The 13,774-nt window shown below is 51.3% G+C and overlaps 1 protein-coding gene across 8 annotated transcripts in view; it reads right to left on the reverse strand.

The window, feature by feature from the left end:
* The window catches only part of DAPK1 (death associated protein kinase 1), a 212,205-nt gene that overhangs the window by 18,687 nt on the left and 179,744 nt on the right, over positions 1-13,774 (reverse strand). For all 8 annotated transcript variants that reach the window (XM_059924486.1, XM_059924487.1, XM_059924488.1 and 5 more), the window contains 2 exons: positions 7,263-7,485; positions 1,306-1,494 (listed from right to left, as the gene is read on the reverse strand). In XM_059924486.1, the coding sequence (XP_059780469.1) occupies positions 1,306-1,494; positions 7,263-7,485 (412 nt within the window). The remainder of the gene's footprint in view (positions 1-1,305; positions 1,495-7,262; positions 7,486-13,774) is intronic.

Consider the following 13,774-nt stretch of genomic DNA (forward strand, 5'->3'; position numbering starts at 1 on the left):
GTGTCATGGGTGAGATTCTGACCTGGAGTTCCTAGGCACCCGGAACCTCCTAACGACTGTCCAGACACATGGACACAGCCACCTCTACGCTGCCACATCCCACCAGGTCACCCACTGGCCTCTGGGAAGCCAGGCAGGACCACTTATGTTATAGGATTTCAGCCTCCCTTTCCCTAATTTTTCCCCTTGGTGCTTATCCCGTGCCAGAAATTTTGCAGTCGAGAGTCATTTTGGAAGATCCATAGGGCTTTTCTAGAGCACAGGCGCTCCTGGGGAGCATGGGCCTCTAAGTCTGGCAGTTAAGGCCTTAGTGTGAATAGTTCTGGAACACAGAAATAGGCCCTTTGAGCTTGGGGAGCATTAGGAGCCAGACGTGGGACGGGGATAAGGCCAGGGGAGGTCGAGGGATGAGGGTAGGGGTGATGGGTGCTGAGGGCACACTTCTGCTCTCCCTATGCTGCGGGGCCAGCTCTGCTCCAGGGAGCTCAGAGAACACTCAGCTTTTAAGAGAGCAGAATGCACACGGACTTCAATTCTATTTTATTAGGGTCCCTGGTCCCAGCAGCAGCATTACCAAGAAACTCCCCAGATGGGCTGAATCAGACGCTCGAGGGCGGGCTGGCAAGTCTGTGTTTTCACATGCCCTCCAGGGGATTTGTGCGCACGCTGGAGTCTAAGAACCACTGCTTTAGGTAAACACCCTGAGTATTCTATTTTTCACTGGGTTTAGTATAATAAAAGGGCCTTCACGAAGATGCTCCCAATTTCCACTTTTTGAGAGCCTCTCTCTGCTAGACATTATACAAGGACCTTTAATAAACATGAGCTGGTAAAATCCTCACAGCTGTGGGAACTTAGCCTCAGAGAAACTGCTCTATCCCTGCTCCGGACCGTGTCTCAACGAGGCTTGTGTTCCAGTGCCTTGGGCCCAGCTGGGGGCCCTGGGAGCTCCGGGGGAGCAGCACTTGGGTTTCAAACTCGGGAACATCAAAATGCTAGTGGGACCGTATTTTATGAGATTTCCCATCCAAGTGGAAGTTCAGCAGTACTTTAAAAAATGTACTAATTTACTCAAGTCATTTATTAAGCACCTCTGTGTGCCCAGTGCTTTGCCAGGGACACCAGGGGGTTTAGTTTTACTTTTTGGGGGTGTTAACCAGCCATGCTTCAGTCCTGGGTCACTCCCCACATAGCTCTGCGCTGGCCCTTCTTCCATCCTTTGTGCGGCTGTGATGGATGCCCGCTGGGCCAGGCTCCCTGGGGGGAAACTCGAGGTCCTTCCCATTTGGGGCGGGAGAGCCATACCGTTCAAGTAGGCGTTCTGGATGTCGATGGCCTTTGTGGACTGGTCATCGGCGGGGCAGTGCGGGTGGTGGGACGGGGCCCCGAACACCTCTAGCATTCCCTTGGTGAGGCCCGGCTCGAACATCATGCTGCGGCTCCTGACGCTCACATTCTCACAGCCCGGGTACAGGTTGTTGATGCTCACGGAAACTGCAGGCCAGAGAGCAAGCACGTTAGACCTTGCCCCCTGCCCTCCTTCCCAGACTTTGCGCTCTGTCCTTGCCCCACCCCTGCTTCAGGCTGGTTTGTGTGTGTGCCTCTCGTGTAGGCTGGGCAGCAGTGTTTCCCAGGGACACTGTGTTGATTGTTTGCTCCACCTCCCGCATCCTTTCCTGCGCTGCTCTGTGTCCCGAGAGGCTAACCCCATGGACTGCATCTCCCAGGCTTGCTTGCCATTTGCCTCCGGTTAGGGTCCACCAATGGGAGGCACTGTAGAGGCTGGGAGGAGAGAAAGGTCGAGGTGTATATTTTCCCTCCTCACTGCCTGCTGTTTTTCTGATACCAGTTGTGTCTCTGACCCTAGACCCCCTGGCGGCTTCTCCCCTGGAGCTCCAGCTTTCCCAGGATCGTGACTTCTTCCTCTTGCCTTTTCAGCCTCAGGGGTGGTAACTAATGGCTCCCCTCTGTTCCTAGCCTCCGGATGCTTCACCGTCTCTTGTATATGTTCCTGTGAATTGTGCCTGTGACTTTGAACTTTCATTAAATCTCCACCAGGACCCTGACTGATACAGATGAGATGAATACCACTCTGGTACACGAGATTGTTAGGTTGAATGCAAAATGATCTTAGACAGTAGCAGGCCATGGCATTAAGTAATGCTGAATCAAACAGTGAGAAGGCCATTCCTTTATAAAATCCCCTTGAAGGTCTTTAAATTGCTCTAGGGGCAAGTCTCAATTTGTGACATTAAGTTTTTAGCATGTCTTCAATCCTTGCTAATCTTCCCTTTTAATAAAGAGGGAGTGTAAAAATCTATACCCCAATAAAAAAAAAAAAGAAAATGAAAAAGATGGAAGCATGTTCTTCCTCTTTCCAGGAAAAAAAAAAAAGAGGGAGTGGGCAACAGTATATAGCTAGATTTTAATCATATTGCTGTTCATTGCATTTATTTTTATTTATTGGTAGTAGTGGTATGGGTTTTCCATTTATGGTAAGGACATTAGCGATTTCACTTTCAAACCTATGTCTTTTAGTAAATAAAAAGAATCAGTTTTAAAAATATTACATAAATAATAATGGTAGAACTTTGTGGAGTAGGGGAATCAGCTGAATAACACATTTGGGTCCCCTGGGCCAGGAGCGGTGCCCTGTGTGCCCTCGGTCCTGACCTCCTTCCGGCTTTTGCCCGTCTCTCACAACAGACCCCCGACAGCACTGTGAAGGCAGAGCTGGCCTCTCCGCTTCAGGGCTAGAACTGGGGTGGGCGCAGGGGGAGGCTCCATGAGTGCATCAGGGAGGGGCTCAGTGAACGGAATTGCACCATATAGTTTGTACCTTTGGTTCAGAGTTAATAGTGACAGTCACTGCAAGAGACTAAAGAAATGACCATTTCACCTGGGCCACCTGACTTTTAAAATTGGTGATCCAAACACAAAGGTAACCCTTGTTTAAAGACCAAAGACTTCAGACTGAGGACAGGACAATGGGAATATCCAAGGGGTTGGCAGGGAGGAGGAGAAAACTGGAGCTCCCCACCACCCTGGGTTATAAAAGTAGAAAACTTGGCAAACAGAAATGTAAAGAAGAAAACAAAATGACTCAACTCTCTAGGCCAATGTGATGGACATTTTAGTGTATTTCTTTAGAGATTGTTAGTCCAAGTCTGAGAAAAGCCATGCGACTTCACAAGAACGGGTTTGTCCATTTCCCTGTGCCCGGAAACCTGTGTCCGGGGCGACCTCTGTCGGGAATAAGCTTTGTCTTAGTGGCACTGTGGGCTGGGGCTTGCCGAGGGAGACCAGAACGGATTCGGTAAATGACAGGCACTCCGGCACCTCACGGACAGTTTTTGTTGGGAGGATGAAAGGTTAGGACAGAATTTGTATACAGTATTATTAAAATAACAATTTCACAGGGAAACATTAAAATCATAGGAGGAAAACATTTTTTGCTAACCACTGACCCCTAGTGGTAAAAAGTGGCAGGCCCCGAGGGAGAAGCCACTTTTGCACCCTGGTCAGAAGAGACTTCCTGCCAACGCTCCTCTCTGGTGAGCAGGCAACAGCCAGCCTCCTGCAGGGATCTTTCTGGCCGTGCGCGCTCCTCCGCTGGCACCGGGGGTTTCCTTCCTACCGCAGAACCACAGTTCAACAGCTGTGGCACTCAGCTGGCCACAAAGGCAGTGTGTGTGTGGCAGCCACGTGCCGTGAGCGGCTGCCCCCAGGTCCCCACACCACCCCATCCTGTCTCCTGGCTGGTGGCTCAGCCTTTAGCCTCCAGTGCGACGCAAAGCCACGTTTCTAAAGGCAAACGACCTTCCTGCTGCCTGAGTGATGTAAATGTGCCCACGTGGGCACCTCTCCCAGGGAAAGGAAGAAGGCCTGACCATTCTAGCAGAGGTCAGGGGCGTCCAGAGCTCTGGCCCGGGACACAGCAGAGCATGGCCCCCAGGCGCTAGCGATGCCACTGTGAAGGGACAATGCTGCTGTTTCTGGAGACGGACTTCCTTCCCTGGAGGCCACACTCCAGAGCAGGCTTTCCTCAAGCGCCTAACAAAGAAACGCTGCTCCGTCCATGCCCCTACGGCACACGAGGCCCCTAGGGCCTGCCAGCTGCCTCCGGCCGGGTCTCCCGCAGGTGGCCCTCCTTGCGCTTCTTATTTGTGCCATGCTGCTTTTCCAGGACTCCCTTCTGCTGTTTTGTTAGGGCCGGGCCCAGTCGAGGACTGGTGGGGTCCAGGCCCTGCAGGCTGCTGCGCTCCCTCAGCCCAGGGTGTGCTCGCCCCGCGCTGGGCAGGGCAGGCGGAGGGCCTGCTCCGGAGCCTCCTGCACACAGAGCCTCCTGGCTCTTCCCGGCCTCAGGCAGGACTAGAATGAACTGAGGACGAATCTTGTCACCTGCAGGGGTTGTCTGGATAGAAACTTCACCCACCCCCTCGGAGCAGACCGGCCACCTGGGCATGAAGCAGTGCGGACCACCTGGGCATGAAGCAGCGCGGGCCTCTTCCGTCCTTGCCCAGGCCCTGCGGGAGGCTGCCTGGCTCTGGCCAGACAGCTCTGGGATGAACTAGGTGTGACCTTAGTCCAGGGGTCACACACTCCAATGCACTCCTGAAATGTCATTTCTGCCACAGGGCAAACCTTCGGACACGGGCGTGGAGGCGTCTGCTCCTGAGCTCTCCCGCCTGGAGTTAGGGCGCTGTGTGAGACAGGGTGAAATGCAGAGCCTGGGCCCCTCTACATGGGGAAGCCCCTCCTCTCCACTGACCGGCTCCAGGAGGAAATGTGAATCCAGTGTGGCCAGAGCTACCAACTTGTTACAAGAAACCAAACAGCCAGCTTTTTAGGTGAGACCTCTTGATTTTATTTATTTATTTATTTTGGGCTGCATTGGGTCTTCGTTGCTGCACGCGGGCTTCTCATTGCAGTGGCTTCTCTTGTTGAGGAACACGGGCTCTAGGCTCGCGGGCTCAGTAGTTGTGGCTGGCAGGCTCAGTAGTTGTGGCTCGTGGGCTCTAGAGTGCAGGCTCAGTAGTTGTGGCACAAGGGCTTAGTTGCTCCGCGGCATGTGGGATCTTCCCGGATCAGGGATCGAATCCGTGTCCCCTGCATTGGCAGGCGGATTCTTAACCACTGTGCCATCACGGAAGTCCAGACATCTTGACTTTTAAACGTTGGAAGTTAATTCAGTGTTTCTCCTTCCCCTCATACTACACAGAACGCTGCAGCTCACCAGGCTGCTGACCTCTGACCTTATTTCCCAGCGCCTCGAGTTACTTTTCTCTCTGCTGAGTGTAGTGGGGGAGGCTCTCCTGGTCCAGAGCACCTGTTGTCCTCGAGAGAATCTTGTGTCAGTCAGCCCCATGACCCAAGTCTCTCTAAGCCCTGGCTGAAGGACACAGTGAGATTTGCTGATAATCCAGCCATCCTGAGCTGCATTTTATCAAGAATCTACTTCTGGATTCTTCCAGATGCGGGAAATTGACCAGAAGGAAGATGAATGGAGATATTACTTCTGAGGGGTGAGGGTTGAGCCGTTCTCCCTCCGGGGGAATCCAGATGTCACTTGATATGTGGCTGCTTCAGTTTAGCCCATGGGCTCCTGAGGCATAAATTCATATCCAATACGACTTACAAAAATTCCAGGTCACAGATCTGGATAGCTCTCATCTCTTTGTCTTTCTCTGTCTCTGCTCTTTGTTTCTGTCTTTCTGCCCCCCTGCCCCCCACCCCCCCAGAGTCAGATTGGAGTGACCTTAACCCACAGCAGGAGAGAGCTGGTTCCCTCTAGGGGTGACACGAGGAACTGCTAGAGAAGCTCACTTTGAACCTTGAAGCAATACTGGCCTGGTCCACACGTAAGAGGCTCAACTTAATCATTAAACCTGGAAAACTATTGGCTTCTGAGAAGGTGTAGACCTATCTTACATACTGAAATTGAGCAAAATTACAGTGGAAAATGGAAAACATGAGCACAAATATGCCCCAAGTCAGACGGAGTTATAAGTATCATTAATAAGCCCTGGCTCAGAAGCCAGACACTTCATGAATCGCCAGCTGTGTGACTCCGGGCAGTCTACTTGACCCCTCAAGGCTTCAGTAAAAGGGTGGTAAAAATGCCAATAAGCCTGTCACGTGGATTAAATGAGGTGTCACACGTACCACATTTTGCCCAGCTCCTGGCACACAGTTAGTACTCAGCATGCATTAGCAACACGTGTTAGCAATATTGTAATCATTCTAATTATATATCCATTTTGGTTACACTTCTTCCCCTAATTCCAATTCTATTACTGTGTTCAGAGGGAAGAAGTTGAAAGGGGCATGCAGATCTCAATCAGCTGTCCCTCACTCCAGCTAATGCTGCCCAGACATCCTTCCTCGTAGAGAGAGAAATTACATAGAAACACAAACTTTAAAACATTTGTTTTCATCCTAGGGAACAGGTATGACACCTTCGTAATATGTACAGAAAGTGAGTCTGAGGCACAGAGCTTCAACATTGACATTGTTTAGGAAACTCTCTGAAGGTCTCTATTCTTATCTTTGAAAACCTTAATTTCCTCACTCTAAAAGGGTGGGTTTAGGAAAAATGACACCCCAGACTGCACCACTTCCTCTTGCTCACTGCAGGTGTTTCTCCCTGGGGAGGGACAGGCCACCCTGGAGTTCCGGGTGTGAACCCGTTGATACTCGTGTCTGTGGGAGGTGGAGGCAGACGGCAAAATCGGCTTCCCAACTAGGGTCCAGGTGAACAGACGGGCTCACTGAAAAGCCATTAAGGAGCCTTTCAAAGCCACCACCCCACTTCCAGATACGCGAGGACGGGCTTCCCCGTGCACCCAGTTTTGTGGCTCTGTGTTCTCGCATTCCTGGATGTGCCCGCAGCATTCCAAGAAGAAAGCATAAGGGGTGAGGACCCGTCCTGCGGGCTGATATTCCATCCGTGCAACCTTGAACCTATGTCAGTCCAAACAAGCTCTTTGTGTCTTCAAGGGCAGACTCCCCGAGCAGAACACGATTGTGTTATTTTGCACGCTTGTGATTGCGGACTGTAATTTCAGTGAGGCCCTTTCCTTACTAGCACCAGGGCAGGGTGCGCTCACTGGCCAAGAGACGGGAGGACCACACCTGGAAGCCACCAAGGCAGCGGGAACCGGTCAGCCTCAGGCCAAGGGCTCCAAACAAAGCCACACCTCCTCCCAGACCTTGACCTTGGAAGTACCCAGTGGAGAGACAGGGGCTGGTGGGGTGCCTACCTGCTGGCTTGGACGCCAGGGGTGAGGGTGGGAACCGGGTGGAGTTGGTGGAGGAGAGCCGGGGCCGGCGTCTTCGGAAGAAGCTCCTCAGCAGCCCACACTTGAGAGATTCCACCAGGGTGGTCTTCCCAGACCCCGAGTGGCCGAACAGCTTCAGCTTGATTCTCGGCTGCAGGTTCTGTGTGGGTCTCAGTTGCTGGATGAAGAGTCCTCGGTGCGTGTCCTGAATATAGATGAGAGAGGGCCTGTTAGTCACAGGAGAAGAGCAGCCCCTGAGCAAAAGGCACACGCGGATTCCCACGGTTCAGGACCCCTGCTGCATCCTTCCGGTCTGCGAGTTTTCTTTGCCTTTTAAAAAAAATTGAGGTATAAGTGACCTATAACATTATATTAGTTTCAGGTGTACAGTGTAAATGATTTGATGTTTGTATATATTGTGAAATTATCACCACAGTAAGTCTAGTTACCATCCATCACCACACATAGTAACAATTTTTTTCCTTGTGATGGGAATTTTAAAGATCTATTCTCATCAACTTTCAAATGTGCGGTACAGTCACCATGCTGTACGTTACATCCCCAAGACTTATTTAACTTATAACTGGAAGTTTGCACCCCAACCTGAAATTTCTACCCACGTGGTAGATACAGTCTGTTCTGTCCCCACTGCATTAAAAAAATTTAAATGTAAAATAAACATACAATTCACCATTTTAAAGTGAACCATTCAGAGGCTTTTAGTGCATGTACAATGTTGTACAACCATTACTGCTATCTGGTCCCAGAGCGTTTTCATCCCCCCACAAGGAAACTCTGTGCCCATGAGCAGTCACTTCCCAGGCCCCTCTCTGCCGGGCTGTTGGCAACCACCAGTGCGCTCTGTCTCAGTGGATTTGCCTACTTCCATTGCATTTTGATGCACAATGAATTGGATGGAGCAATTCCTGCCAAGTGGTCAATTTAAAAGTGAAACGGGGTCAGCCCCGTTAGACTGGTCAAGTCACCTGCTCCTTCTGTGTGGAGGGGTCTTGCTCCTTTACGACGCTCTGAAGGTACAAGATGATGAGAAGAAGGGCATCACAAGGTACAAAGCTAAATGCTGGGGAGGGGCCTGGGGGCCATGACAACCTTTCCGCTTTCTTCTTTCTCAGCCCTACAGGGGAGAAGCAGGAGTCTCCGCAGTCCTGGATAATTCACAGATTCATCATCAAACATTTATGGAGGACCTCCCGTGTGCTGGAACAGGAAGGTCTACACCCGCCCCAGATCCGCAGTTTTGGGGGGACACAGACATGCGGACAGTGTGATATCAAATATAACATGGGTGCTTTTGAAGGGATGGTGTTGGTGAGGTGCTCTGTGCCCCCAGAGAACCCACCTCAAGGGCTACGTGGTGGGGCACTGATCATGTCACCCTGGCTCCATCCCAGCCTCACACACCCGGCCCGCTTCCCAGCTCCTAACCCAGTAATAACAGCCTGTCAGAGCTGTGGCTTGCAGCCTGAGGTCGAGCCCTTCTCCCCTACCCACAATGATCCTCTCTGCTTTAGCTTGTTAACTTCCCAGGAGACCTATCTTGCTGTGGCCTCTCCAGGAGGTTTCCTCACAAGCAGGCTCAAGTGCACGTGTGGCTCTCCATCGTCACCCCACTAGACTGTAGGGTAATCACGTGACACTCTTCTCCTTTAGACTAGGGGCCAAACCTTGAGGGGAGAGACGGTATCCCCAGCACCTGGCACAGGTAGGATGCCCAATAAAGAGGTGTTGTGTAAATGATGTACTCAGGGGTGACCCACGCAAGAGCGTTTCGGAGGTAAGTGTCTGCCTTTCCCTTTCAGTGTGATCTCAGACCTGGCCGGTCCACTGCTTCCAGACCCAAATCCTGGGAGGCGCTGATTTACTGCTGATCTCTTCCAGCTGAGCCACCGTTACTTTTTCCACCAACAACCAAGGATGGGAGCGTGCTCAGTAACAAACACAGCTCTCCTGAGTTCCTACCCGCATTTTCTCTTGGTAAACTCTGACCCATCTTTCTCAGCAGGGGCAACACTGTCCCCTAGCTGGCATTTTGGAAATGGACGGTGGCAGCTTTAGTTCTCAGCGTTGGGGGCTGCTGCTGGCGGTGGGTAGGTGGGGGCTAGGGGTCCTGACGTGTACATACAATGGCCTGAGCGGTAAGAATTCTCTTGAGTCTGCCTAACTTCTGAGTGTCTGCTGAGCATTTATATAAGAGAAAAACCTTGTTTATGATCACCTGAGCTTAGGACTTAATTGCATTTTACATATGACCCAGAGGGTTTTGGGAGGGCTTGGTTTAATACATAGTGACTTTCCCAAGAATGCAACTATTTTATACACTGGTGGAATTATATATACATGGGTTTTTTTTCCTAATCTTTCAGGAGCTCTGATCCCCACTTCTGAAACGTCAGCCTGTTGCTGCTGTATTTGAGTTGCTATTCCTCCCACATCCGTGGCATCTGTAGGTGTTATATTCAGTGATTCTGCAGATGGGTCCAAGTATCTGCCAATTTCACAATGTCTCCTCTTTGCCTGTGCTCCTCATTTACATACACATTCTATTATACTATATATATTCCTTCGATGTCTTTGTTATATTATAGTTAGGGCATTCTATTGATCTTTTATTTTATTTGTATTTTTTAAATATTTATTTATTTGGCCGTGCCAGGTCTTAGTTGTGGCATGTGGGATCTTTAGTTGCGGCACGCCGGGCTCTTAGTTGTGGCACGCGGGATCTAGTTCCCAGACCAGGGGTCGAACCTGGGCCCCCTGCATTGGGAGCACGTGAGTCTTAACCACTGGACCACCAGGGAAGTCCCTCTATTGATCTTCTAAAATTACCTGTGTAGGTACATTGTTATCTTTGAATTTTATTTCGGGAGAGTAAAGGGGTATCACAATATGTACATTATAAAGTATTGGGTCGGCTAGGGTTGGACACCATGGTTTGGACAGTGATCTGGTTTCTTTTTCTAACCTCAAGCACTGCATTGGGTGGAAAAAGCTGGGGTATCTTGCCAGCAATTCCCCTGAATTGTTACCCAAGTCAGCACAGAAGCTGAAAAGTTCTCTCCTGAGACAGTTACTCACTGGGGTGCTGCCGAGCAGGCATGAAGAAATGGGGCGCTGGCATTCTCCCCCGTGCCATCTACTGCTGCCGATGAGCCCATGACCCCCTGAAACAAATCTACCATCTCTCATTCTAATTTAATCTCCGAAACCAGCCCTTTATCTTCCCTTTAAGTCAGGCCCCCGCTACACCTCCACCCAACTCACGCTGAGTGTCTGAACTCTGAGCATCCCCTTCCGCTAGGAGTGCCTCACTGAGTAAATTAAAAAGTTCTCCACCTATTTCCTGACACGCAGCCACCTAACACGCACAGCTCCTTCGTGTGAAGCCAGTATCTGCTTCTCCTGACACAGTGCAGAGGCAGAAAACCTGCTTCCAGCTTCAATCCCGTCATTAGGTCTGGACGCACTGCGCAGTGAATCGCTCGCTGCTGTCTTCCGTTTCGTGCCTTCCTGATCCTGACACTGTGAGCTTTGGCCAACATGTCTGTCCTGTGTGAAGTGTGTGAAGCACTTCTGTCCCTTCTGCACGAGTCCCCGCAGGCCCTTCCTCTCTGAGCAGACCTGCACCGAGGGAACCGAAGGACACAGGTGCTACCCTACGTGCTTCCAGCAGCAGCTCTGAACCAAGGTGGGCTTGCCCCACGCAGCTGAGAGACGGTATGTCTCCACTTTGCTCAGCGCTGCCTGAGGCTGAGAGCCCCGCTCACTCCTCCCCATTCCACGCAGGGCAGTGGCGGGCCGGCAGCGGCTGGCGATCTGTTTGCCTGCTTGCCAGGTCAGCCCCAGAAATGGAGGCAAGAGGGAAGAGGAGCCAGTGACAGTGGGCTGTGACCTTGGTCCGGTTAGTCCAGGTTAAACAAGAATCCTGCAGGGTCACGTTTACAGAAAATCCCCCATCCCTGATATCTGAGCAAATTCTTCATGCCCAACCTTGACACCTGATCACCCTGGCGCGCCTTCAGCAAGAATCCTGATGAATATTATAACCTTTAAAACTTCCTATTTTCCCGCTGCCTCAACATCCCCACAAACAGGCTGTGAGTGTCGGCCCAGGTGCACCGACCGGTGTGCAAGGTGGGCTCAGCCACAAGTCCCCCTTCCTACCCTCCCAAGGGTGACCCCGTGACATTCAAACGCACCAGTGACACTGCCCCCCACTCTCCCTGCCTTTCCTCATGTACCCACCCTGATCCCTAGTAAAGGCACTTGCCACGGGGGCTCGCAGCTTGCCCCTGGCTTGAGTCTGAGCTCTGTGACAATGCTCTAACCCCTGTCTCTCTGCGACCTATGATATAAAAAGCTATGTTTTGCCCTGAGCCTCCCCTCTGTCTCCTCTTGTGGCCACAACCGGCTGACCATCTAATAAGAGAATCCAAAGCAGTCAATCCAGCAAGAAGCCTCCCAGCCTTTGGGTTTCCTCTTAGCAATTTTCCACCCACTGACCCCCCACACCCTTGCTCCTTGGCTATAAATCCCCACTTGTCTTTGCTGAAGTTGGGGTTGAGCCAGTCTCTTTCCTCTGCTACACGCCCACTGCAGTACCCCCGGAAGGGTCATGAATTATTCTTTCGTGAACACCCGGAGGAGTTGTGACAGATGCATTTCCTGTCTGCAGCAGTAACTTCCACGTTTGTATCTTCCAGCTTATGCTGTGTTTTCACTCACATCCCTTATTAAACCTCAAAGAAACCTCTGTGGTTAATGTGGTCGTTCTCCATTTCAGATGTGGAAACCAAGGCTCAGAGGAGCCAAGGCACTTGCCCAAGGCAAAGACAGAACTCACCACCAGGTCTCTTTTCTACCACTGCTGTCAGTGAAAGGGAGGTGGTGGGTTTCTCAGAAGGGGAGTGGGGAGCAGGGAGCGGTAAACAAGAATTTGCAGATCGAGAGCAGAATCTCAAAGTGGGGATGTCTTGAGTTACAAGCACTGTGAATATCCAAGGAGGGCCATTTCCAGCTTGTCCCACTCAGAAGACACTTCCCAGTTGGTGCAGGGTCCCGATTTAAAGTAAGATTTATAAGTCATTGCTACAATAAAGACAAGTAGAATGAGAAGGGTCCCCCCTGCTCTGGATTTGCATGGACAAAGGGCACATTTCGGCACCTCATTTTTCCTAAGCAAATGAGTTGGATTGCTGGCCTGTGTTAACAGGCGCCACGTCCTCGGGGAGCCCCAGGGAGGCTTCAAGTTTTTTTTTTTTTTTTATGAAATTGCAGATTGAGCCTTCATCTGGAGGGGCTGTGCTCATCTCAGGACCCATCACTAGCTCACGTGTTGTTTCCCCAATAATAACTGTCCTCAAGAAATCTTGTTTTGTCCAAGAAAATACTGCTTCACTGGACTGACAGCTCGGCTTTTACAATGTCCTCAATTCCAGACGATCATACGAACACACACGCATTCTCACCTTTCAAGTGGAGGTGAATGCAGGGCAGGTGAGAAAAATAATTCGCAGGCCAAAGAAAGGGGTACAGGGGTTGCAAGCCATCCCACGTTCCCGCTCTCTGCCCAGGGCCTTTGCACATCTCCTGGCCCTTCCTTTCCCCTTCCACCAGGACTTGCTGGCCTGGGCTGGGATGGACTCATTCACCCTTCACCTTGCCCTTGGGAAGATGAGCCAGGAGACTGCTCTCCATCAAGACTGACAGAATCCACCATTATCTTGAAAGGCAAGGAAAAGCAAGATATACTCGAGATTTCCTGTCTAAGGAAATTTAACCTCGTCCTCGAGGATGACCCCTCCTTGTGCTCACTAAGAACTTTGGAGAATCTGAACATAACTGTATTTGATGTAGCAGTCTGAGACAGAAGTTTCTGAAATCCCTCCCCTCCTGGTGGGTGATGCGCTTCCACTTTTCACCACTAGATGTCGCAGCAGGGACGGGTGGCGCATCCAGACCGGGGTCCCCGGGAAGGCAGCTTGCACCAGCCTAAGAGTGTGTGCTCTCCAATGCAGACTATGGTTTTGATGCGGAGAGGGGCAAAGGAAGGTACGGAGTGTGCTCTTGGCTAGCTCTAGAAGGTGGTAGAATATCGATTTCTTTGGAGGGGGAGCACTAAAGTCCATCCGTGGTCTATATTTAACAGAAGCTCTAAGACCCTCCCTGTGCCCGGGCTGGTCAGGTCCTCACTGGCTGGGCCGGGGGAGCACGAGCAGGGACACTGCCCGGGGGCGGGGGGGTGGAGGGTTCTTTGTTACCCAAGTCTTGGCTCATGCGTTGAAGTATTCTCATGTCCTGTCCCCCTCGCCCCCAAAGGCTGGCAGATGTGGCTGGGACGTGGTGAGGCCTCTTGCAAGCAGGCTGGGGAGCTGGGGGGAGGCAGCAGTGAACCCCGAGGAATCAGAATCCTAAACCAGAACCTGGGCTTCCAGGTGCTCACAAAGGTGCGTTTGTGAAAGTGGGAGGCTAGAGCA

Source organism: Balaenoptera ricei, chromosome 6 (genome assembly GCF_028023285.1).
Source record: "Balaenoptera ricei isolate mBalRic1 chromosome 6, mBalRic1.hap2, whole genome shotgun sequence".
In the NCBI taxonomy this organism is placed as follows: Eukaryota; Metazoa; Chordata; class Mammalia; order Artiodactyla; family Balaenopteridae; genus Balaenoptera; species Balaenoptera ricei.